The following is a 26,026-nucleotide window of genomic DNA, read 5'->3' on the forward strand; positions in this document are numbered from 1 at the left end:
GACTGCCATGTATGCATCAACTGCCCTGCTTGTCCAGATGTCAGTGGTACATGCAAAGAAAGGTTGGTGTGCGAGTTGTGACTGAACAACATTCTGGGACTCGGTGTAGAGCTTTGGGATTTCATTATACATGAAATGATTTCTTCCTTGGCATGTCATATTTTCTGTCCAGTTGTTGCACAAGGTTTCGGAATCCACTTTTCTCAACTGTATATATCAGCACCTGATCAAGACAGATAAACTCAGCTACTGCTTTGTTTAATCTTTGTGCATCTTTTGAGTCTTTGTCATATTTTTGGTAATTGTAAATTATTTGCTGTTATGCTTTTTTTCATACATGTAGGTGTTTTTGACAATGAGTGAGTTTATTGTAAAAAAAAATAGATTACTGTAAATAATAAAAGCAATGTTATTAAAGCATAAATTGGTTTAAAATAACTGTATACCCTTCACATATTGATACATTTTTTAATTAATTTTATTTTTGCAACCATATATCACTTATTACACTTAGACTCAGTAATACACCTCTTTGTGGAGGTCTGATTGCACGAGTAATATAAATAAATAAATAAATAACACTCATTTAATGTTTGAGAGCATAAACATAATGTTGGTATCACATTCACTAACCTGTCGCTCTTTAAATTCTTTAAACAAATCGGGATGTTTGTACGCTAGATGTTTTGCCAAATTAGATGTGTTGGCTCCCTTTGCTTGTGTTATTTTGAAACATCGTTTACAGACGGGCTTTGTGGTGTCCGTGGGTTTTCCCTGACTGTCTGCAATGTAGGCAAAATAATTCCATATTTCGCTTCGTCCATCTGCTTTTTCCACAATTTGTGGACGGTCTGCAAGAGCACTCGTATTTGCAGCCATAACTTTCTTTTTGCCACCATCAAAGCTGTTGTACAGTTGAGAGAAATAAACACTCATGCTGCGTTCACACCAGATGCGACTTGCACAAATAAATCGCGCTATTCCCGCGTAGTTGGACGCTTGAACATTTTGAGTTTACTCGCTTCATTCGCTTTCTGCACACATCCTCTGAATAAACACAACTTGTCAGTGGGGAAATAATAGTAAATTACAGCGAATAAGCTCAATTGGTCGTCTTTAGTTGGCTTGTAGTCTTAATATGTATATATATATATATAGCTCAAATTGAGCAAAGACCGTTTTTTACAACTTATCAGATTGTCCGACTTCCTCACTCACTTTCTTTCAAACACGATCCTTTTTATTTCTGTTTCTATAAATGTATGAAGATCTACGGCGACGATGATTTTGTCCTCCATTGTTGTTTTGAATTTCTGCCTCAGCTCGCTACGTCACGTCACTACTAGAGCAAGCACCTGATAGACCCTTTTCACATGACGTCACACAGCTTCCGTTAGGACTCGATGCAGTGTATCCTCACTTCCGTCAGCATAGTGGAATACTAGCGCGACTCGAATGAAGTGCACTCAATAGTTGTACATATGCCACAAATGTAGTTAAAGGATGATTGTAGTTGCCTAATTTCATGTAAATTCAAGGTGAGGTATTTGGCAGCCGCAGATCTCAAACAAACTTACCAATCGGCGCGATTTGCTGCTTGAAGTCGGAGGAGTTAAATACGTACTGAAGCCATACATGCACTTTCCTGCCCGTATCTTGCAGTTCAGTTTAAACTGGTATGATGTAAAATGATCTCAAATCTTCACACCATTAATTCTTCGGAGTATTATATGTGGATGTGTTACTTCCAGGTGTCCATTATTCGTAAATAAATCTCACAAGAACAATATCCATTATTATAGCCTACCAATTTCTAAAAACAAAGATTTCTTTTTAAAGACAATGTTCTTGTTATTCCAAATAGGCTAACAGATTTGTGTGGACACACAATCGTTGTGATAGAACTCTGACAGCAATTCAAGGACACAACATTGCTAAAGTTTCTGCTCGTGGAAACCCCAACCAAGGCAGTTACAGAAAGGATATAGTAAATATCATTACCAGAAGAACCCGATTGTGTAAATCCTTGAGATAAACAGTTCGCATTTAAAGTTATTAAAGCATTTTCCCGAGAAGTCGCCGACGCGAAGGTAAGACGGAACAACTGATACACTGCTTTGCGGATAGGCGGAAGTTAACTGACGTCACTGTGAAAAGGGTCTATTGGTTAACGCGGCGCGGAAATTCGCCAAAGTTCAGATTTTTCAACTTGCACGATTCGCGCAAATCGCATCATTCGCGCCGCAGGATGTCAATTCGCGTCTTTGCATTGACTTAACGTGTAAATCACTTGCGCTTACCGCTTCATTCACGTCCGGTGTGAACGCACCATCACTCAACGTGCTTTAGAAGCAGCGCGCTGCACGCACACTGCCCTCTGCTGTCGCACATTAGGAAATGCAGCTTGCACTCAAAGTACCGGTACTAATAAAATGAAGAACCGAACCGTTTTTAAAACCAGGGTATCGCGATACCTTTCTAGTACCGGTATATCGTGCAACACTACATTCCATGACTGACTGCCAACGTAACAGCAACGTCATGTGCTCGTAATTTCATTATCATCATTTACACGTTCTTTATATGTCATTATTACCAGAGTTTGCTATTTAAAAAGTGTAATTAAACGTCAGACACAAGACTGAAATTTCCCTGAAGAAAAAAAATTGTTTCTTTTCACCAAGTCAGAATATGGATGACTGCTTTTTATATATAATGACGTGACATACAGCGCGCCTCCACAAATGGAGTGTGCGCGCGCCCACAATATGTTGACAAGTGAGTGAAGTTAATTTTTCTGAGAGAAGAATTTATTTTTCCGAGGTGACAACGAATAAATGGCTTTTATAAAAATGTATAAAATAAACTTGGGAAAGACGCTAAACCTTTTTTATTGTTATGTTTACGTTAGTGTGCTGGTGGCCGTTAGAGTTGCCATGGCAAACGTTAAAACATTCAAGCTGCTGGAGAGGACAGCGTCGACATTTCTCCATGTTTCTCGTCAGTTTTATAGCAATAAAGTTCAACAACTGCGTCAGATTGGTTAAGTAACATTACCTACAGTCTACTTTAAGTACTTTTGTTAATATTTTTACCTCTGTGATTATATGGCATCTTTCTTTGATCATCTGAAATATATGTTAGCAAAATGTTATGCTAGCATAGCATATGTTTTTAATAATACTGCGTGTAAACGTCTTGAATGTTTTTATTAACTTGGCTTGAAAGAATGAGGAGACTGGAGCTTCTTTCCAAAGTGAATATTAGTCTACAAATAACAAAACATGACAGTATAAGTGGAAATAGGTACATAAATCAAAAATAAATCAGACATTCCTTAATCAAGAATACTAACATTTCCAGTATAATCTTTAAATAACAGCTGCAGTTTTAAATATGCAGAGGATGTGCAATGGAAGACAATATACTGGTCTGGTCCCATTAAATGACTTCGGTGTAGTGATTTTTGGATAAGCCTCACATGAGGGCACCACAAATGTAGTGATTTTGGTCTTAAATATTAATATTTGTATTAATATTAATACTGAGTCAGATGATTCCTTCCAATATTTCAGGGCACCAGTCAGGATTCTCACCTTGACAATAAAGAACAATCATGAAAGATTGTTAACTGAATTAATATTTTATAAATTGGAGGAAGTTTATCATCTGACCAATCTGAAGGATTTAGTGAGATTCGGGCGAGCTTGTAGACCCTCTGATTATCAACACAAGAATGACACAGTTTGCAATAAAATGAATTTATTAACAAAAAGATATACAAGAGTAAAATGAAGGAAAATGACTAAACTACTAAGGAAAAATGACTAAACTACTAAGAAAATTGAATCAATAATCAAACAGAAACTACAAAGTACAACACAAATGGATGTTAACATAACTGAATGCCAAGTAGATGAGCAACGGATTAGACAAAGCAATGAATGGGTAATTAGCATTCTATGAGGGGGTCAATTGTGGTCTTTCTGGATGCTGGTATTAAAAATAAGTAAATAAGCATTTACTCTGAATACAACATAGCGTGTCTAATGTATCTATCTGTGTACACTGACCCTAGATAAACAGTCTCTATACAAATAGCAATCTCATTTAGCAACAACCTAATGCCAAGGCTTTTGGAAAAGGTTTATATTTAAGTTTCACTTGGTCGGGTGATCAGTCCGGGAATGGGAAACGTTGTCCACTGGTATCCTTCCGTGTGCAGTGGGAGACTGGATTGCTTTCCAACAGCTGCAGAGCTGCACTGAGTGCTGGAGGTCTTTGTGTAATCCAGAGAACTGTAGGTCAGATGGTGGTCGGTCCGTAGGATCTTCTGTAGGTTGGAGGTACTTGGGTTATGCAGGTCAGGAGTCAAAGTCCTCTGCAGAAGCAATTTGGCTGCTTGATCCGTGCGGTGAAAGGTTTACTCGCAAGAGTCTCACCTTGGTCGTGCTGTTGTTCTTCCCCACTACATAGGCTTTTTTAGTTCCCCTCGCGCTACAAATCTTTTAAACTTAATGGTATTCAGAAATACAGAACAATAATGAAATATATAATATATAAACGTCACGCCAAAACGAATTAATTTAAAGCTAAACTGAAATAGAAACCCATTTGGCATAAATCCAAATGTTTCCATATGCACTATGTATTTGCAAATTATTATGCAAGTGACATATCAGTAAGATTTCAGTACAATAAACATTCAGATTTTAGTTTTTCTAAGAAAATGTTTGTTTGTTTATTTATCCATGTCTTTTTAAATAACTGGTATCAATCTCAGACAAAATAATTTGCCAGATCTATGGAAACCCTACTTAGAGGTTGTTCCACATTATTAAGCAAGTCACAGTTCTCATGCAATATGGGGAGGAAGAAAGATCTTTCTGAAGATGAAAAGCATGAAATGGTGCAATGTTGTGCAAAAGGCATGAAAACAACTAATATTGTGTGAAACTGAATGGAGATTATTGAATTATCATAAGATTTGTGAGTGATTTAGAGCACAGCAGAACTCGGTCAGATAAAGGCTTATTAATGAAAGTTCCTGTCAAAAAACGTAATTGCATTAAAAGGGCAGCTATAAAAAAAAGCCAGTGTTGAGCAGCAAACAGGTATTTGAAGCTGCTGGTGTCTCTGGAGTCTCAAGAAGCTCTCCATGCAGGCTGGCAGTTGTGCGTAAAGATGCATTTCAGCCACTCCAAACCAAACCTCACAAAGAGAAACATTTACAGTGGGTTTAGAAATACATGAAGACTCATATTTTAAAAATTTTATTCACTGACTAATGCCGTACTACAATGGATGGTCTAAATGGATGGATTTCTGGATGGTTGGTGAATGGCCACCACGTTCCAACAAGACTGCGATGTCAGCAAGGAGCTGGTGGGAGATGATTTGTGCTGGATTATTGGGAAGTGAGATGGAGGGTATTTAAATGACTTTTGCAAGATATGTGGAGCTCATAACTGGCCATTTTCCGCTATGGTATAAAAAGGAGGATAGTGCCTTCTGAAATACATTGCACTATGCACTATCTCATGCTGCAAAAAAACACCACAGCAATAAAACTGTTTGAAAATGTATTTCTACACCCACTGTAAATGTTTCTCTTTGTGAGGTTTGGTTAGTGGTGTCTAAAATGCATCTTTACGCACAACTGCCAGCCTGCATGGAGAGCTTCTCGAGACTCCAGAGACACCAGCAGCTTCAAATACCTGTTTGCTGCTCAACACTGGCTTTTTTATAGCTGCCCTTTTAATACAATTAATTTTTTTGACAGGAACTTTCATTAATAAGCCTTTATCTGACCGAGTTCTGCTGTGCTCTAAATCACTCACAAATCTTTTGATAATTTGATAATCTCCATTCAGTTTCACACAATATTAGTTGTTTTCATGCCTTTTGCACAACATTGCACTATTTCATGCTTTTCATCTTCAGAAAGATCTTTCTTCCTCCCCATATTGCATCAGAACTGTGACTTGCTTAATAATGTGGAACAACCTCTAAGTAGGGTTTCCATAGTCCTGGCAAATTATTTTGTCTGAGATTGAAACCAGTTGTGGAATTATATTGAAAATATAATTTTCACCTAATATTTAGGCTATATTTTCTTATATTTCAGGTTTATTTTGATTAGCATAAATGTTTTGAATAGTTTTTTAGTCAACTATAGGCTAATAACCTTGCCTAGGTAAAACATCCACAGAACTGCAGTATACCTACAGTAATTTTTCCAGCTGTTTGAGCCACGAATATTTACAAATATTCATGAATTATTTAATGCTGTCTGAGACACAATCTTCTCTGACCTTGAGTCTCAGACTCATCGAGGCCAATAAACTTACAGCTGCAAACATAATTTTCATTAGGGTACTTTTAAGAGTAATGACACAAATGTTGGAAAAGTAATGTAGACCTTTTTTGAGGTAGGCTATTGTCTCCACTTTCATTTATCATTTTTATTTTCATAAATAGGTCTATGACAATATAGCATTATTATTGTATCTGTAGAGCCAGGCCTGTTTACCGGTATTTTAGCTACATTATTTTTGAATAGGCCTATAATAAAATGCGACTGAAACAACAATGATAATTTTTTTCTCTCAAAAACTTAATTCTGACTTGGTGCATGTGGCATAATCAGGTGCGAGTTATTTTCCAGAAAATAAGTAATACTAAATGATGAAATGGTGTTTTATTAGGCTATTAGAAACTGCATAGGCTTCACGCCAATAAAACCATAATATTGTGTTCATTACTCTATGGGCACTGCCATCGATACAGGCATCGAAAGGTATTTTACACTATATTTGCTTCTGCTTTTCGAGTGCGGAAGTGTGATAAAGGCACTGATCTAGGATAAATTCTCTATTATAGATCAGATAACGGTAGCCTATACGTTCACGTCATATATGCCTACAAAATATGTCATTTTAATGACATAACATCTCGTTATTATGAGAAAAGATGTCTTAACGACATAATTGAGTGGAAAAAAAATATAATGTATGAGGCAAGTACGCCACCGTAATATATAGCCAAGATGATTATACATGTGGTGTAGTATTTTATTGGCTCCTTACAAACTTACAAAGTTTGGGCCTTGATCGAAGGTATATCCACTGTCATCCCCCCACGGCAATTTTAAATAATGGTTTTACATTTTCATATGCATATTTCATATTAATTATACTGGATTATAATTCAACCATTATAATCATCTGCCAAATTTATCCTCGATAATTCCATGTTGTTTTGGTTGAGTTTAATGATAATGCTGTCCTAAACCATAAACATAACAGCCTCAAAGCCCTAAAGAGTGAGCACACACTTTCAACATGCACTTTTGAGAACACTAAGGAAAGAGCGCGTTCTCTTCGCCTGTTGGACACTTCAAACACACGTTTGCACTGTCTGTTTGGTTTACCTGTTTACATGTTCATAATGAGCGTTTTGTCTGACTCAAAGAGACCAGACCTACAGGAGTGATGATTACTGACTATTGGCCAGGAAAGATCCTCAGAGAGCCAAAAAAATTGAAGACTGGAAAGAGTGTATCAGTGAAGGTGGTTGTGAATCTGCGTAGATGTGTGTTAGTTACAGGATCAGAGAATGACACCGTTCCTCTGTCATAGTCCAGATTCACTCTCACTCGATCAAGCTTCTGTTTAAACTGACTGTGCTTCACACACCAGACATCAGTTTTAGAGAAATCACGTCCCTTCCTCTGGTTTGATGCTGTAGTTACTCCAAGACCCCACTCTGGACTCTCTTTAAGCTCCACATCCCAGCAGTGTGTTCCTGAGTTAAATCCCTCTGAACCCAGAACACAGACACAACAGTCAAATCTCTCTGGATTATCAGGAAGAGGTTGTTTGATCTCGCTGTTTCTCACACTGGTCAGATCATCAGACAGGACGAGACGTGGATGAGCCGTGTTTGGATCCAGAATGACAGGAGCTGATGAGACACAATCAACAGATGCTTTTATTGTTCATATAATGATCAAGAGTGAACCAACACAGATTATTATGAATTATGACACTGTTGATCAAACACACTTTCCTCTGATCACTGTCAGTGCTGTTATTAGTTTCACACTCATTTTATCATCAACTACAAACATTAAATGTGTGATTCAGACATTTGTGTCCATCAATTAAAATATCAATAAATCAATGAGATCTGATGAGATTTATGCTGTAGATGAAAAACTGTAAGTGTGTGTCTGATCTTCAGCAGCATCTCATCATCTTAATGTTATTGGCTCTTACGCCTATTTCACACTTGCCTGGCAAGTCCAGAATGATATATCTTCTACAAGATATATCAGTCTGGTCAGTCCGCCCTCCGTCGCGCCTCGAGTCAACTCCAAACCGTACCGTGCAATCAGATTCGTTTATTCCAGTGACGCAAACAGAGTCACTCTAGTGCGGAGAAAGACCCTTCAATATCAACAAAGACCCGAGAGTTTGATCTATTCAGCCGTGAATTCAGTTTTAAATAACCAAAAACACATTAAGTCATGTTAAGTCAGGGCCGTTTATTTACTTTTCGCTGTTGACTCTTTTCGCTTTGCTAACGTCATATCCACCCTTCTCTGATTGTTTTACTCCGCTTCCTGTTTGCTCGGATTTGCTCCGCCCTAGAAATCGAATTGATTCAATGGCGACCAGACTCATCCACTGGTACAGTGGTGAGGCTGGATTTTCCAGGCAAATTTCACACTGCAAGCGTGAGCGTAACTACATCGTCACAGCAGTGGCTCCAAGCTGCATATAAAGTGAGCATTTCTTTACAAAGACAGCTATAAATTTGTTTTTATAAGTTGGTCATTTATAAACTTGATAGTCCTGAAAGTTTGTTAACATGCAAGGTGTAAAACACTCGCATATAACCGTAAAATAAATAAAAATAAATAAATAAAAGCCTTTATAAAAGCCATTACTGCACACGAATGAGGTAAGCTTTGTGTTTGACAACATTTGCCGCGTGAACATGTTTACAACACAGCAAACTCGGGTTTAATTTGGGTATGGAAGAGCCTATATTGCTGTCTGTGTAATAACTAAAATAATGTTTATATATCCTATTTTTGGAGTAGTTTAGTTTAGTTTTTCATAATACACCATACTGTAACCCAAACTGAATAATTAAAAACAAGTTTAAATGAGTAAATCTTCTATAAACATTTTTAATATAAATTTTCTTTCCTGACATACTTCAATTCTTGTTAAAACACACTAGATGCTGCTTCTGCTCTGCTACTGCAACGCACTGCCGCGCAGCCTCTGCGTGCGGTGTAAATGCTCTCATCTGTTAACATGGGCACCGAAAAAAATACGCGCTGCTTACGCTCTTCTGACGCGTGCGCTGTGAACCTGGCCTTATAGTCTGCATTGGTTTAAAATAGTTTATTACTGTCTGTTGTGTTTGAGTAACTAATTATGTTGGCTTGAGAAATTATTATTATTATTATTATTATTATTATTATTATCATTAATATTATGATTCTGAGATTAAATTTTCTAATTGTAACTCTTCCTAACAACTCGACTCAAACCCTCAGTCTGTTCTGACTCGGGTTGCTTTATCTTTTCTAACTTACCCGACTTACGGTTTTTTAGGGGTTGCATGAGTGCGTGTGGCATGGGCAGCTTACACATCTGGAAAGGCACCATCAATGCTGAAAGGTATATCCAAGTTCTAGAACAACATATGCTCCTATCCAGACGTCGTCTCTTTCAGGGAAGACCTTTCATTTTCCAACATGACAATGCCAGACCACATACTGCATCAATTACAACACCATGGCTGCGTAGAAGAAGGATCCGTGTACTGAAATGACCAGCCTGCAGTCCAGATCTTTCACCCATAGAAAACATTTGGCGCATCATAAAGAGGAAGATGTGACAAAGAAGACCTAAGACAGTTGAGCAACTAGAAGCCTGTATTAGACAAGAATGGGACAACATTCCTATTCCTAAACTTGAGCAACTTGTCCCCTCAGTCCCCAGACGTTTGCAGACTGTTATTAAAAGAAGAGGGGATGCCACACAGTGGTAAACATGGCCTTGTCCCAACTTTTTTCAGATGTGTTGATGCCATGAAATTTAAAATCAACTTATTTTTCCCTTAAAATTATACACATTTTCTCAGTTTAAACATTTGATATGTCATCTATGTTGTATTCTGAATAAAATACTGAAATTTGAAACTTCCACATCATTGCATTCTGTTTTTATTCACAATTTGTACAGTGTCCCAACTTTTTTGGAATCAGGTTTGTATCTATCTATCTATCTATCTATCTATCTATCTATCTATCTATCTATCTATCTATCTATCTATCTATCTATCTATCTATCATGAAGCACCTCTAACTCTCCACCCCTCCATCATTTCCAGCTCAGATTTTCTGCAGTCAGACTCACTGTTTTGGACGATGTCCTGCATCTTCTTCCAGACTCTGAATGGCAGGTTGCCCAAGTAACGTGGCACATGAATCAAAGCTCCAGATGCCATCTGTGGATCCAGACGTGAGCTCTGGACTCTGGAAGAACATTCAGGAGTCAGAACTGCAGTGGCTTTGGATCAGAACCAGAGAGACCAGAGACAGGAGCAGATCACTCACCTTTCCTTTGAGACTGGAAACTCCTGCAGAACAAACACACCATTTATCATCAAGAACTCAATCAATGAACCAGTGATCAACCAATGATCTGAAATCAGACCTTCAGAAAGCAGACGTCACTGGCTTTCATCATCTCCTCCATGTCTTTGATTGTGTGTGAAAGAGCTGAGATGTGTCTGTTCATCTCCTCCAGCTTCTCCTTCATCATCTGCTTCTTCTGCTCCTCTTCCTCCCTCAGTGCAGTGATTGTAGCTTCTTCTTCATCTCTGAGAAACTGATGAAGCTTCTCAAACTGCTGTTTAATCTGACGCTCTGTGTGCTCAGCTTGAGACTGAAATCAGATCACATTCACTTCAATCATCTCAAAGACCAACTGATTCTGGAGCAGCATGAAGAGTGAGTGAGTAAATGTGAGTTAGTTCACTACAACTTTAATTTCTGAAGCGCTAGTGTTGTAGTAGTAGATGTTCTGTGTCTGTAGGGTGAAAATACACATTATCAATCACATCCTCAGGTAGATTCATAATGTCAGCAGTTCAGTTCAGGGCTCATGAATATTAATCACTTTGTATTCGGCCAAATGAAAACACAGAAGGTGAGTGCTAGCCAATGGGATTAGGACTGACACATTATTCCCGCCCACTGCTGAATAACCAGCTGACAGAGGTGTACACACTTGATCACCGATATACACAAACGACTGTGTGTGTGTGTGTGTGTGTGTGTGTGTGTGTGTGTGTGTGTGTGTGTGTGTGTGTGTGTGTTCCAGTCAGTAAAGAAACATGTAATTTTAACACAAATCAGTTCAGCTCTTCTAAACAAACTCCTGAATATGTCAAAAGAAACAATCCTCACCTTGATGTGTTGAACTGTTTTCTTAAACTTTCCTTTAATCTTTTTATTGTGTTTAAGTTTCTCTTGTAAGGACTTCAGTGCTGTATTGAGATCCTCCTAGAATTTAAAGTGAAAATCTATAAGACACCAGAGATTTCTGTAATATGTTCATATATGTAATACATAAGCTTAAACAAGTGTTTATCCGTCTTACCTTATATGATGAAACTACTTCACCGATGGGTCTGAATTTATGATTGTCGTGTTGTTTTGAATCTCTGCACACTAAACACACAGGCTGTTTGTCCTCCAGACAGAAGAGTTTGAGTTTCTCACTGTGTAAACTGCAGATCTCCTCAGATCCTGATGAACGCCTCTCATTTCTCTCCTTCAGGAACGACTCACACAAGTTCTTTAACGCAAGATTAACTGGAGGAAGATCTCTTGCTGATCTTTTCCTGCAGACAGGACACTCCTGAGCTTCCCTGGTTCTCCAGAACTGTTGAAGACACTCTTTACAGAAACTGTGACTACATGATAAAATAACAGGAACACTGAAGATTTCATGACACACGGGACAAGAAAGATCATCTTCAGATAGTGAAGCCATTTTCACTGTTTGAGCTCCTGCAGTCTAAACTTTACTTTCACTTTCTGAATGATGTTTTCAAAAATGAATAACCACAAAGATCTGCTGTCTGTTCAGAAACAAACTTCTCAAAAATCCTTCTTAAAAGGTTTTTATCTTTGTTCTTCAATGATAGACGATTCTTTTATGCTTTTGTCGAGACAAAGTCAGTATGACAGGAAGGAGAAATAACAAGTCAGTCTCTGCCTGGGGCACGTTCAAGCTCAAACCGGTGCGCAATGTTTTGCTATGGTTTCCGGGTTGAACCACATGATTCCTGGAAACGGTGTGCAACGGTGTGCAATGGGTTTGAGATATGTTTTCTCTTGTTTGGTGGGTGTGTCAGAAATTTCTGCCCAATCAGCAACAACATGTATATAAACCATGCAGTATTAAAGAGACGGCTCCCACAATGGGTATGAATGTAACATAAAAGTACTATACATAATTATATATTTTGCTATTGTATTTTGGGGTGACACTTTCATAAACTTTTCTATTCTCCTCTGATTATATAATGGTAAATATTACAACATCATAACACAACAATGGTGATCAGCAATAATGATAAGCCTAATACTCACAATAAAAATAATAAGGTCATATAGATCATAACACAGTTTCAGAGGTAAGAATTTGATTATCCTTCACCTGAAATGTTTGTCTTTTCATCCTGAAATGTGAGGCAAATGTTGGATCTCAATAATTAGGAACCACAGTTTCCACAAATCCCTTCTTTCGATTGGGATGTTCTCTTTTATTCAGGATGGCAAGGGCAGTGACTAATATTGAGCGTATTTTGCAGTATTAAACACATATTTATACTGACTTCATCGGGCTCTGAAAATTCTTCAAAAAGAACACAAAGAATGGCCCTCTCAGCTGCCATAGCTGCAACTCTTGTGTCATCAGAACAGGGTGTTGGTACTGAATGCATCCCTGGTAAGTGTTGTAAGAGGGTGGAGTTTCTGATCACGTTTTCTTTCATCTCTGATAGACCACCATCTTCTCTTTAACTAAAAAGAACTATTATATCTAGCCAAGTTTCATATTTAAGTTTCTTCTTGCACCAAATGTAAGCATCGCTAAAACCAGAAGGGTACGAGCGGAAGTAACCATGCGCGCAGTCGCATCGCCGCAGATCACCAGCGCCATCTTGTGCACCTAGTCCATGGTTCCCTCCTAAGAAAGACATGTAGCCATTATCACCTTGCATCAAAATAGCCTCACATGCAAGGAAATTGCTGCAAAGATTATTGCACCTGAAAGAACCATTTATCAGATCATGAAGAACTTCCAGGAGAGAGACTGAACCTCAGTGAAGAAGGCTTCAGGACGTCCCAGCACCAGGACCATCAGCTACAGAATCGAGTCTCCACCAGTGGAAAGGTATGAATGAATGAATGAATGAGGCATTTTTATAACGCTTTCCTATGTACTACTGTACACCCAAAAAGTGCTTTACACTCATATCAGGGGTCTCTCCTCATCCACCACCAGTGTGCAGAATCCACTTGGATGATGCGACGGCAGCCACAGTACAACAGCGCCAGTGCGCTCAGCACACACCAGCTGTAGGTGGAGAGGAGAGAAAGAGATAGAGCCAATTCAATGGATGGGGATTATTAGGAGGCCATGATTGGTAAGGGTCTATGGAGGGAATTTGGCCAGGACACTGGGGTTACACCCCTACTCTTTACGAGAAGTGCCATGGGATTTTTAATGACCACAGAGAGTCAGGACCTCGGTTTAACGTCTCATCCGAAGGATGGGGCTTGTTTCAGTACAGTGTCCCCGTCACTATACTGGGGCATTAGGACCCACACAGACCACAGGGTGACCACCCCCTGCTGGCCTCACTAACACCTCTTCCAGCAGCTAGCTGGTTTTCCCAGGACGTCTCCCATCCAGGTACTAACCAGGCTCAGCCCTGCTTAGCTTCAGTGGGCAACCAGTCTTGGGCTACAGGGTGATATGGCTGCTGGCAAGGTACTCAATATTGGCATCAGGTCGTGTGATGCATTTGACACACAGTGAGGTCAAGACTTTTGGACAACACTTCCATGAGTCCTGTGTCGAGCCAACAGTAAATCATCTTTCAACAACACGTGTCAGGACCTACTCATTGTCGTAATCATACTTTAGATCTAATATTGTCACATGGAATCGATATTGATGCCGTTGAAATTCTGGAGCAGAGTGACGACATCTCAGATCATTATCTAGTCTCGTGTATACTACATTTAGTCAAAGAGGCTAAACTGCCTCCCTGCCATAAATATGGTAGAACCATCACTTCTAGCACTAAAGATCGCTTTATAAATAATCTTCCTGATCAGTTTCATCGCCTTAGCATACCAGACAGCTTAGAAGACCTCGATATTGCAACAGAAACTATTGCCTCTGTCTTTTCCAGCACATTAGACTCAGTTGCTCCTTTGCGTTTAAAAAAGATTAAGGAAGTTAATCCAACGCCATGGTACAATGAACACACTCGGGCCCTAAAAACTGCAGCCAGAAAAATGGAGCGCAGCTGGAAGAAAACAAAACTAGAAGTATTTCGCGTTTCGTGGAGAGAGAGAATGATTGAGTACAGAAAGGCCTTAAAAACTGCTAGATCTGCCTATTTTTCAAAACACAACCCTAGGTATTTATTTGATACAGTGGCTAAATTAACAAGAAATAAAGCTTCAACTTCTGATGTCTCCAAAGAGCACAGCAGTAATGACTTTATGAACTTCTTTACTTGCAAGATTGATAATATTAGAGAAAAAATTATAACCATGCAACCATCTACTACAGTATTGTGTCAGACAGTGCATTGTAGTGTCCCTGAGGAAAAATTCAATTCATTTACTGCTTTAGGAGAGGAAGAATTGTCTAAACTTGTTAAATCATCAAAATCAACAACATGTATGTTAGACCCTATACCAACTAAGCTATTGAAAGAGATGCTTCCAGAGGTCATAGATCCTCTTCTTAATATTGTTAATTCATCTCTATTACTAGGATACATACCAAAAACTTTTAAGCTGGCTATTATTAAACCTCTTATTAAAAAACCCACAACTTGATCCTAGAGAATTAGTCAATTACAGGCCGATTTCAAATCTCACTTTTCTGTCAAAAATACTAGAAAAGGCAGTTTCATCACAACTATGTTCCTTTTTAGAAAGAAATAGTATCTGTGAGGATTTCCAGGCAGGATTTAGACCGTACCATAGTACTGAGACTGCTCTCATTAGAGTTGCTAATGATTTGTTCTTATCATCAGATCGTGGTTGTATCTCTCTATTAGTGTTACTGGATCTTAGTGCTGCATTTGACACTATTGATCACAATATTCTTTTAAATAGACTTGAAAATTATGTTGGCATTAGTGGAATTGCATTGTCATGGTTCAAATCATACTTATCTGACCGTTATCAGTTTGTAGTAGTAAATGAAGAGATGTCATATCAATCACAAGTTCAATATGGAGTACCGCAAGGCTCAGTACTAGGACCGTTGCTTTTCACTCTGTACATGCTACCCTTGGGAGATATCATTAGGAAGCATGGCGGTAGTTTTCACTGTTACGCTGATGATACTCAGCTCTATATTTCTTCGCGCCCTGACGAAACTTACCAATTCGCTAAATTAACAGAATGTATAGCTGATATAAAAAACTGAATGACCAGTAATTTCCTACTACTAAATTCAGAAAAAAACAGAGATTCTAATTTTTGGACCGAAAACTTCACGCAATAACCTAGAATACTGTCTAACACTTGATGGCTGCTCTGTTAAGTCTTTGTCGTCAGCTAGGAACCTGGGTGTGCTCTTTGATACCAATCTTTCATTTGAAGGCCATGTTACTAGCATCTACAAAACCGCATTCTTCCATCTTAAAAATATATCTAAACTACGACATATGCTCTCAATGAAAAATGCAGAACAGTTAGTTCATGCGTTCATGACCTCGAGGCTAGATTACTGTAACGCTCTACTGGGTGGTTGTTCCTCCCGCTTGATAAATAAACTACAGCTTGTACAAAATGCAGCAGCTAGAGTTCTTACTAGAACTAGGAAGTATGACCATATTAGCCCAGTTCTGTCAACACTGCATTGGCTTCCTGTTAAACATCGTATAGATTTTAAAATCTTGCTAATTACTTACAAAGCACTAAATGGTTTAGCTCCCCAGTACCTAAGCGAGCTATTAAAGCATTATAGTCCTTCACGTTTATTGCGATCTCAGAATTCAGACCAGCTGATAATACCTAGAATATCAAAATCAACTGCAGGCGGTAGATCCTTCTATTTGGCACCTAAACTCTGGAACAATCTTCCTAGCATTGTTCGGGATGCAGACACACTCTGTCAGTTTAAATCTAGACTAAAAACACATCTCTTTAACCTGGCATACACATAACACATTATCAATTTATATTTCCAAATCTGTTAAAGGATTATTATGCTGCATAAATTAGGTCAGCCGGAACCGGGAACATTGATATTCAACAGTATTCTTGACATTTATTCAACAGTGCTTTGATCTGCCTGCATTGACACTATTCTTTAAGAGCTGCTGTGCAGCCAAAATTATTTACCAGTTATCAATGTAAAGCTGCTTTGACACAATCTGCATTGTAAAAAGCGCTGTATAAATAAAGGTGACTTGACTTGACTTGACTAGGCCCCCTGTTCCACCCTCAGCCAGCCAGTGCCCCGTTACCATCACTAGGCCCCCTGTTCCACCCTCAGCCAGCCAGTGCCCCGTTACCATCACTAGGCCCCCTGTACCACTTACCCCCACTGTCAAGGACCCACCATCTGCCACTCTCCAATCTGGTGCAGTATGTGGAAACCCTTCAGAAACCATTCAAACGTCACCCCCCTCCATCCAGTCAGACAGGCATGAGTCACAAGGTATTGCATCAAAGACTGTAAAAAATATAAATGTCAGTGCTGTGGTTGAATTACTTTCTTTTTTTCTTTTTGTGGTGTTAAAATATTTCTCTTTACATTTTACAGAAATAACACATAAAATGACACTATTCCTACTTACTATACAGTAAGTTTAAGACCTTATTATATTCAAGTATCTAAAAATAACATTGTCATGTCTTATAAGACTGAAATATTGGTCATTTTTCACTGTTCTTTTCACATGCCCTTTTTTCCACCCCGAGTGGACGAGTTATTTGGCTCATCAGGGATTGGTACTGCACCACCTGGCACCATTCAATCCACTCCTCTGGGTTTGGAAGACATATCCTCCAAAAGGCCCACTATTTCTCAAGACCAGCCAGCAGGTGTTGTGATGGATGCACAGCCTGGAATCTGCAATGCACAACACAACCCTCAGCAGCAGGCGGAGACGATCACAACCCTCACAATTTCTGGATGCCTTTGAAGCGCATGCAGAGAGAAGGACTGCTGTGCTCGAGTCCCTGGTGAGGCCAGACCTGAAAAGATGGCAGCGGCTGAAGGAGAGGCGCAGGCGATGGTTTGAGAGAAAGATGTTGAGATATATATATATATATAGATATATATACACACACACTGGACAATCCATACAACAATCCTCTCCGCTCACAAACAGGTCCAGAGACGTGACATGATTCTGGGCGATCAGCGGAGATGTGGCGTGGCTCTGGAGGATCAGCAGAGATGTGACGTGGTGTTGTGGTAGCTGCCATCTTCCCAGGTGAAAAAAAAAGTAGAGACACCATCAAATATGAACTAAAATGTGCTTTTAATATACTATCTCTGTATTTAAAAAATATATTTAGTTACCACTTGTAGTACACTATGGGTTCAAATGTACTATAAGTAGTATCTAAATATATTTTTTAAATACAGAGATAGTATATTAAAAGCACATCTTAGTTCATATTTCATGGTCCCTCAAAAAAGGCACAGTTGAGTACACTTAGATGTTCTTAAGATTATATGAAGAGGTACTAAAGAAGATTTTTTAGTATATTAAGTACAAAATTAGTGCACGAAAATAGAGCACTTTAAGTACATTATAGAAATGTACTTTTTTTCCACTAAGGTTGTGAGTGTCCTCTGGCGCGGCAGCCATTACATGAATAGATGAAGTGTCGCATTCCTCCACGACAACCACAGTAAATGGAGAGCCAACAGTCAATAATGTAAATTCCAGAAAATGACTAAGGGAGGAACGGGGTCCCTCACGAATCAGTTTTGTTTTAAGTGGCTGATTGATGCCCTCACAGAAAAAGTCTATGAGCACACAGTCTGGCAGATCTGACCAATAAGCAATATCCAGATATTCTGTAATATATTCCTCAAACTATCGTGTGCCCTGCTTGAGCCATAATAGCAATTGTGCAATGTTTATACCGGGCCAGTGTTCTTCAGAAAAGCCACTGGATCCTTGTGTTGGCGAGGTCTTCTGTAACGAGTCAGAAGTGTATAGATCCATTTGCAGTTTACTGGGAAAGATGGCAGTACAGAATACACAATCCAGTAAACAGGCACCTAAACTCTAGGCAGGTGGCAGGCAGGGATAAACAGTAAACAGGCAAGGGTCGAGGCAGGCAGCAGGAATCAGAGTCCAGATAAACAGGCCAAGTCAACAACAGAATAGGAAAACAGGAATAACGCTCAGAATTGACAACCATGGCTAATCAAGACCTCACAATGAGTGTGAGGATGTGAGTGGCTTAAATAGTCCAGGTAATGCATGGCAGCTGGGTGTGGTGATTAGTGATTGGTGGAGTGAGTGCAGGTGATAGCCAGGGAGGATTATGGGAAATGTAGTCCGGAAATGACTGGAACTGTGACAGTGTATATGAAGAGATATGACTGCACACTCAACTTACAAATAGTTTATTTACCAATAGTTTATAGTTTATTGTACTATACATGTATTATTTCAATTTTTGCCAAAACGTTGGTAAATAAACTATTTGCAAGTTGAGTGTGCAGTCATATCTCTTCATATACATTTGGACCTATCCCTCCTAACTGGCACCTCAGACAGGTAGTGTGTTTGTTTCTTCTTCTAAAAAAATAATGGAACTGTGACAATAACAATAAATATCCATCTTTAATTCATAAAATTAGCAAAAATCGAACCTTTCATTGAAGGAAAAGAATTGAAGGAGGGGAGGGGGGGGATCACATTATGAAATAAATGTTTTTCTCCAAAAAATGTTGGCCACAATTATTGGCACCCCAAAAATTTGTTATGAGTATAAAAATCAAAACCTGACTGATTCTTCTAGGAATCTTATAATGGGCCTTGGTTGGATCTTCCATCAGGACAATCAAAATAAACATCAATACCAGCACAAAAATGTGTCAATGAATTTTAATGGGTTTACATGTTTTTAGTCCATTTTATTCCTCTTACTATTTTAAGTGTGTGTATGTCTTTAATAATTGAATGGTTGGCCTGTCATGTGACCATTCACATGACGGAAAGTGGGAACTACATCTGTATAAAATCAAAAATTAATAGGTAGTGACCATTTTCCAATTACCTGCAAAATAGGAATTGATTTGGATGTGAATGTAGAGGAAAGAAAGCCTAGATGGAAATTGAAGTCAGATGAATGGGATAAATTTAAGGAGCTTAGTGAGATTTGATGAGAGAAATAGAAGAATCTGTAGAGGAGGTTGAAGAACTAAACAATATAATAAGTAATAGTCTTTGTAAAGCAGCAGATGAAGTAATTGGCAGTGGTGGACGAAGTAAACAAATCAAGTACTTGAGTAAAAGTACAGATATGTATCATAAAATATTACTAAAGTAAAAGTATTTAGTTCTTTTCAATTTTACTTGAGTGAAAGTACAAAAGTACTTGATTTTTAATGTGCTTAAGTAAAAAAGTACTGATTGATGAAAGTTTATTTTGTAATTTTCATAGGCCACTTATATGATTTAATTTTATATTATATATTTTATATAATCCTATTGCTCAAAATAATTATGAATGACTGAATTGTCAAATAGCCAACACTAGTCAGTATGGATAGAAGATTAGTGGATGCAGATACATAATATGTAATGTGTGTTCACAAACAATATAAAAACAAAACAAAACATAATGGCTAAATACATAACATTTAAAAGATTTTAAGATGAACATACATGTGTTATTTTAATTTGTGTTGGAGTTGCATGATTCTGGATAAAATGAGAATCAAAATTTTTTTGTTTGTTTAAAATATAAATCATGATTTTCCCATGATTCTGAATAGACAACTAAACAAAATAACATATAATTATTTACTAGAGGACAAAATTTTAATTGCTGCAGTCTATTTAAAAATATTTAATTTAATTGAATGAATGATTTAATGACTCACTCATGACTACTTTACTTGTTTCATTACTGGATGAATCAATGTTTTTGAACAAATCTTTTGAATGAATCATTCAATGTCAAATACATTTTAACAGTCACTTGTCTCCTCCTAGTGGCGTAACAATGTAATTGATACAACCGTTATTTGAAGCACCAAGCTAGTTTTAAAATGTGACTTGATCCGATTTAATCAAGATTGCCATCTGTAGGTACTGGTGTGAACGTGTTGCATTAAAGCATTTCAGTGAGCTTAAATAGATCGCCCTTTACAGCAGATTTAGTTTAAAAACAACTGACATAAATATGATTTTCAGTTACAATAATTCATCCTAAAATTCAACAATAGTAGGCTGACTTACTTTTCACCATCAGTCGCACGCACACTCAGAGGATCACCCAGTTCTTGCCTAATTTTCAGTCAGACAGTGAAATTCATTCACTGCAGAGCCGGATCACTGAATCAGTGATTTGTCCAATTCGCTAATGAATTGTCAATGTGTTTGTGGACTGATTAACATGATTGAAAATAATAAGTTCGTGCACGAATCGGACACCACTTTTGCGTCTCTGAGCATGTGATGATTTCTTCATTTTAAAATAAGGATTAACGATATGTTTTATGAAATGTAGAGAAGTAAAAAGTACGATCTTATGGTTTGGAATGTAGTGAAGTTAAAGTAAAAGTTGCTGAAAATTAAAATACTTGAGTAAAGTACAGATACTTGAAAAATGTACGAAGAAATGTAAAAATACTTCATTACTGTCCACCACTAGTAATTGGTAAAGGTAAAATAAGTAGCCGAAAGAAGGCAGTACCTTGGTGGACTGATGAATGTAGTAAAGCAGTAATACTTTGTAGTCATACACCTTCTACCCCATTACATATATATACCCAACTCTATATTCACTTAATATGGCATGCTTTACAATTTAAGTAATTAAATTAATTTTAAATTAATTTAAAATGTTTATGTGTTATTGTACCATCAATTGTCTGTTTTGTAATGTTTTAATATATTTTTTCTATATATATATTTCACTCAAAATTATGATATGAACATTTTGACATTGAGGTCAATTCTTAACTAGAAAAAAAATAAAATCAAATACCTACCAATAATGATTATGTCGTAACAATCCTTGCAGAGCCAGCATGAGAAAATGGCGACCACACTCTGTGAGCGTTATCTCAGCTTGTCTTACACATGCAAATGGCACTCGCCAAAATCAAATTAACTTGAATCAAATTGACATAAATCTTGTAGATGACACTATTTATACATTTTACATTAGACATATTAAATATGTATCACTCCTAATTAGACATAAACACAATTTAAATGTATCACATCTAAGTAGGCTTGAATAATTTTTTGCAAAGACATCTCCTTTTTACCAGACTGTATCCAACATGAGGCATCCTTGACTTTATAGATCTGACCTTCTGATCAAGAATATCAGAATAGCTGCTCCTAACAGACAGATTTTCCTCTTTCATCCACCATGCTAACCGCATACTGAGCTAATCTTGGAGTTTTTCCCTTTGTTTGTGTAGTTTGTAATGCCACACACCTCCACTCCATTCAGCCACAGGTACAGCTGTCCAACAGCAGAGGGGCAATACTCTGTGAGAGATAACTGGAGAGAACTTCAGCTGTGTTCTACAGCATCTACCACACTGGGGAATATATATATATATATATATATATATATATATATATATATATGTATATGTATGTAAGCCCTTTGGTCCAACTTGCCCCACTCAAGTGGGCTAACAAGGAGGCTAAAGACTGCAGCCTCTAGCATCAGTCGCTAGTGCACCTCTTGAGACCAGGGGAGTGAGGGGAGTGTCCCTGTAACCCGAGACACACCAAGGCCATCACTTAAAAATGGTCCAACTTTGCCCGATGGCTGACTAAGTTTTCCCGGTATGTTTTGCACAGCTAGCTCTTGTCAGACGCCCTTGTTTTTTTGGGGGGCCGATTCAGCAAGTATAATTTGCATCGGACGAGAGATAAAATACTGAATGGCTGTTCAGTTTAGTGAACGAGTCGAAGCGCAAGAATAATAGCAAAACAGAGAGCATCAGGTACCTAAGGGTTCCTAGGCAAATGCTTGATTTTCAAAGTAGTCGGGTCACTGTTCTTTTCACACTGCATGACTATCTTGGCCAGCATTCAGTCACTGCTGTGTTCAAACTGCACAATGGATTGAAGGTAAATACATAACTTTTCAATGTGCTGCTGTTGAGGATGGTCAGGCAAATGTTTGTGCTTTGGTTCTGTTTGATAGAATTGTAGGCTGCGTCCGAAATCGCATACTACATGAGTAGGTACTACATTTGAATTTGAACGTACTTCCCGACCGTTAAAAAAGGACGTTCTACATAGTATGAATATGGGTAGTATGAAAGGAATTCGGACGTACTACATCCGCCATGTCAATGTTGTCACGTGTCATGCGTCATCACAACAGCGCAAAAATTTAAAGAGCCTGCTATACTTCGCTTTCATCGGCAATGTTTTTATTAATGCTTACTGCTTTCATCTGTGTTTTAACGTCGATTCAATCAACAGCTCAAAGGAGGCATCGGTCAACAGCTTGTTAAATATGTCAAAGTATAATCATCTATTTAGCTAGCAAATTTACCACAGAATAAAAAGACATCACGACAGAGGCTGATTTGGAGCAATGAAATTAAGTAATTTATTATTCAAAATGAATACATATAAAAATACACAAGAGAAAAGACATGAATCAATAAACAAACTTGAATACATATATATATAAATAAATAAATGTGTAGATAGACAGAGAGGGAGAGAGAAATACACAACATAGCCTAAATATTATATACAATACATAAATAAATACAATGATAATAATAAATAGTATATTCATATTCTACAAAAAACTATTTACAAACTGAGCCCTACAAACTACTCCTGGATGTTGTTGTCGGTTAAATTTTCTAATCTCATTAAACTGCTTAACAACGAACGTCTCTGTTAAATAAAACAGTGTTAACAAGCTGATGTAATGTTATCTCGACCTGTTCGTTAGCTTGATGTGCTGTCAGTAATAAAACATCTTTTTTACAGCCGACTCTCAAAATCTTCTCATCGATTTACATTGTTTAAACTTTCAATAAGTCAGCCGTTTACTTACATTATGTTAAACAAGTTAATGTTATGTTTAACCACAATAAACTGTTTTTCCCCGAGGTGCTGAATGACTTGAAAAGAGCTCCATATCATCGCTTTCTGCCATTTTCGAATATGAAGAATCCTCTCCTGTGGCATCACAGGATAGCGGAGCGTCCATCGTATGCCTACTACAGAATTTGGGCAGAAGCAGTAGGTCATCTGGGTACTTCTCGCCTACTGTTTTTTGAATACTATGAATTCGGACATACTACTCCCCTCGCATACTGTTTTTCACATACTATATAGTAGGGAAGTATGCGATTTCGGACGCAGCCGTAATGTTTATGTGTACAAAGCCATGGTTGCTGATATTGTGGTCTGTAACTCCTGCCCGAACTCCCCACTGCTCTGTATCTTGCTCTCTCATTGGCTGTCGGTCATCACTGATGTAGTTTTCAGTCAGAACACTTTTCACACAGCAGGATTTTGAATCGCGATTCTCTCAGATCGCGTCTTTGCTCATTCACACTGCGTGATTGTCACTCGCGTGAACGAGCACCAATTTGCCTGTGATTTCGGGCATTTGTCGGCAATTTCTCAAAACCTGTTGGCGAGCCAAAATCGGGGCTAAAATTGTGCAGTCTGAACTCGGCTTAACATGAGCCCAGTGGAATATAGAAAGTCGTCAACATGAATGATATTCAAAACAATGAGCATGTTTGTATCTGCAGCACCGGTCTTCCTTTCCAAATTCAGGTCACAACACCAATGTTACCCCACGGGTTCTACTCGCCCCGCTCTGTGCAGGCCTTGAACCCAGGTCTCCAGTGTGAGAGGAGGGCGCGCTGACAAGGAGGCTAATTTTCATTACCAGCAGTAAATGTGTCTGGGAGAAGGGGATTTTTACCATTATACGGTAGGGGCCGCTATTACACATCTTCTGAAAGAGTACAGCATCTCCAGATTAAAACACAGACGAAGAAGCAGCAGTAACAAGCGATAGAACCACTGCTTATGCACAGCTAATATAATGCAATTATACAACATTAAACAGTGTAAAAATCAAAATTACCTAAAGGTGCCGAATGAAATATCGACCCAGGAAGAGGTATAGGTCTGTGAAGCTTAGAGGTGTTGATGGACCTGATCTACTCCATCTATGTTTTGATTTGTTTGGATTTGTCAACTACATCTGCAACTCAAGAGTTTGTTTAACTTGCTTCATGAGACAAATTATAATTTTTTTTTTAATTTGTTGTCTCTGAAATTAAAGTTTTGTTTAACGAACCCTTTCCCAGCCAGCGCCAGTATTTTTGATCATTTTCAAAAGGCCCCTAGAATATAGAGTATCTGAACATACAATATAAAAAGAAAGAACAAAGCCTTTGATTTGACGAACACTAGCAAACGCATATTTTGAATTAAATATATGGATAGTTACACGTTATGCAGCTTCATGCACTTCTCACTGAATTTATTAAATGAGCTATTTTACCCAGCAAACGACATGTTGCTCTCTTCTAACTGGTGGTAGGAAAACAAAGTACAACCAAATGAGAGAGACCAAAAGAAACAAGTCTTTCATTCTGGTGGGTAGATACCACCCAGCTTCACTTACATTTGAAATCACAAGCAAATGTTTTAGACCCACAAAGATATAGAGAAAATTTACGTGTGAATTGTGGGAACTGCAGAGAAAAACACATTTTCAAATTTCATTTACTTATTTCTGTACTTAAAAACAACCTTCAGAAGACTTTTATTTTCATTATTTCAAAATAATTTGATTGCTCTCAAACACAGTAGGTTTGACTGGGAAAAAAAGTAACTCCATAGTAGATCCTTTTCCAATTTAAAGGGTCATTAAAGGGATAGTTCACCCAAAAATGAAAATTTGATGTTTATCTCCTTATCCCCAGCGCATCCAAGATGTAGGTGACTTTGTTTCTTCAGTAGAACACAAATGATGATTTTTAACTCCAACCGTTGAGGTCTGTCAGTCTTATAATGCATGTCAATGGGAACTCCATCTATGAGAATAAAAAAAACATGCTTAGACAAATCCAAATAAAACCCTGCGGCTCGTGACAAAACATTGATGTCCTAAGACACGAAACGATCAGTTTGTGCGAGAAACCGAACAGTATTTAAAACATTTTTACCTCTAAAACGCCACTATGTCCAACTGCGTTCGGCATTCGGTTAGCAAGGTCTTAACACAATCTGACAATGGAAGTGATCTCTTATGCTTATACTTCAATAAATGTGAGAAATCACTTCCGTTGTCAGAGTTTAATTTGGATTTATCTATGTTCCCACTTATCTAAGTTCCCACTTACATATATTATAAGACTGACAGACCGCAAAAATCATCATTTGTGTTCTACTGAAGAAACAAAGTCTCCTATATCTTGGATGCGCTGGGGGTAAACAGATAAACATCAAATTT

General features: G+C 38.0%; 2 protein-coding genes across 2 annotated transcripts in view; both read right to left on the reverse strand.

Annotated features, from left to right (window-relative positions):
• The window catches only part of LOC125254258 (gastrula zinc finger protein XlCGF26.1-like), a 53,457-nt gene that overhangs the window by 12,477 nt on the left and 14,954 nt on the right, over nucleotides 1-26,026 (reverse strand). The gene's annotated exons all lie outside the window — the stretch shown is intronic.
• Nucleotides 6,072-12,862, reverse strand: LOC125254262 (zinc-binding protein A33-like). Its single transcript, XM_048168812.1, has 6 exons — nucleotides 11,688-12,862; nucleotides 11,495-11,590; nucleotides 10,740-10,970; nucleotides 10,640-10,662; nucleotides 10,440-10,558; nucleotides 6,072-7,965 (listed from the first exon to the last, which is right to left on the reverse strand). The coding sequence occupies exons 1-6, from the start codon at nucleotides 12,081-12,083 to the stop codon at nucleotides 7,505-7,507; spliced, it is 1,326 nt and encodes a 441-aa protein (XP_048024769.1). The 5' UTR covers nucleotides 12,084-12,862; the 3' UTR covers nucleotides 6,072-7,504.

The sequence above is a fragment of the Megalobrama amblycephala genome, linkage group LG19 (assembly GCF_018812025.1).
Source record: "Megalobrama amblycephala isolate DHTTF-2021 linkage group LG19, ASM1881202v1, whole genome shotgun sequence".
NCBI classification, from domain to species: Eukaryota; Metazoa; Chordata; class Actinopteri; order Cypriniformes; family Xenocyprididae; genus Megalobrama; species Megalobrama amblycephala.

Coding starts and splice junctions, on each gene's coding strand:
- LOC125254262 (XM_048168812.1), bottom strand. CDS start 12,083: ATGGCTTCACTATCTGAAGATGATCTTTCTTGTCCCGTGTGTCATGAA. Junction 10,559..10,639: donor TTTCCAGTCTCAAAGGAAAG/GTGAGTGATCTG, acceptor ATGTTCTTCCAG/AGTCCAGAGCTCACGTCTGG. Junction 7,966..10,439: donor GCAGGACATCGTCCAAAACA/GTGAGTCTGACT, acceptor GTGTCTCATCAG/CTCCTGTCATTCTGGATCCA.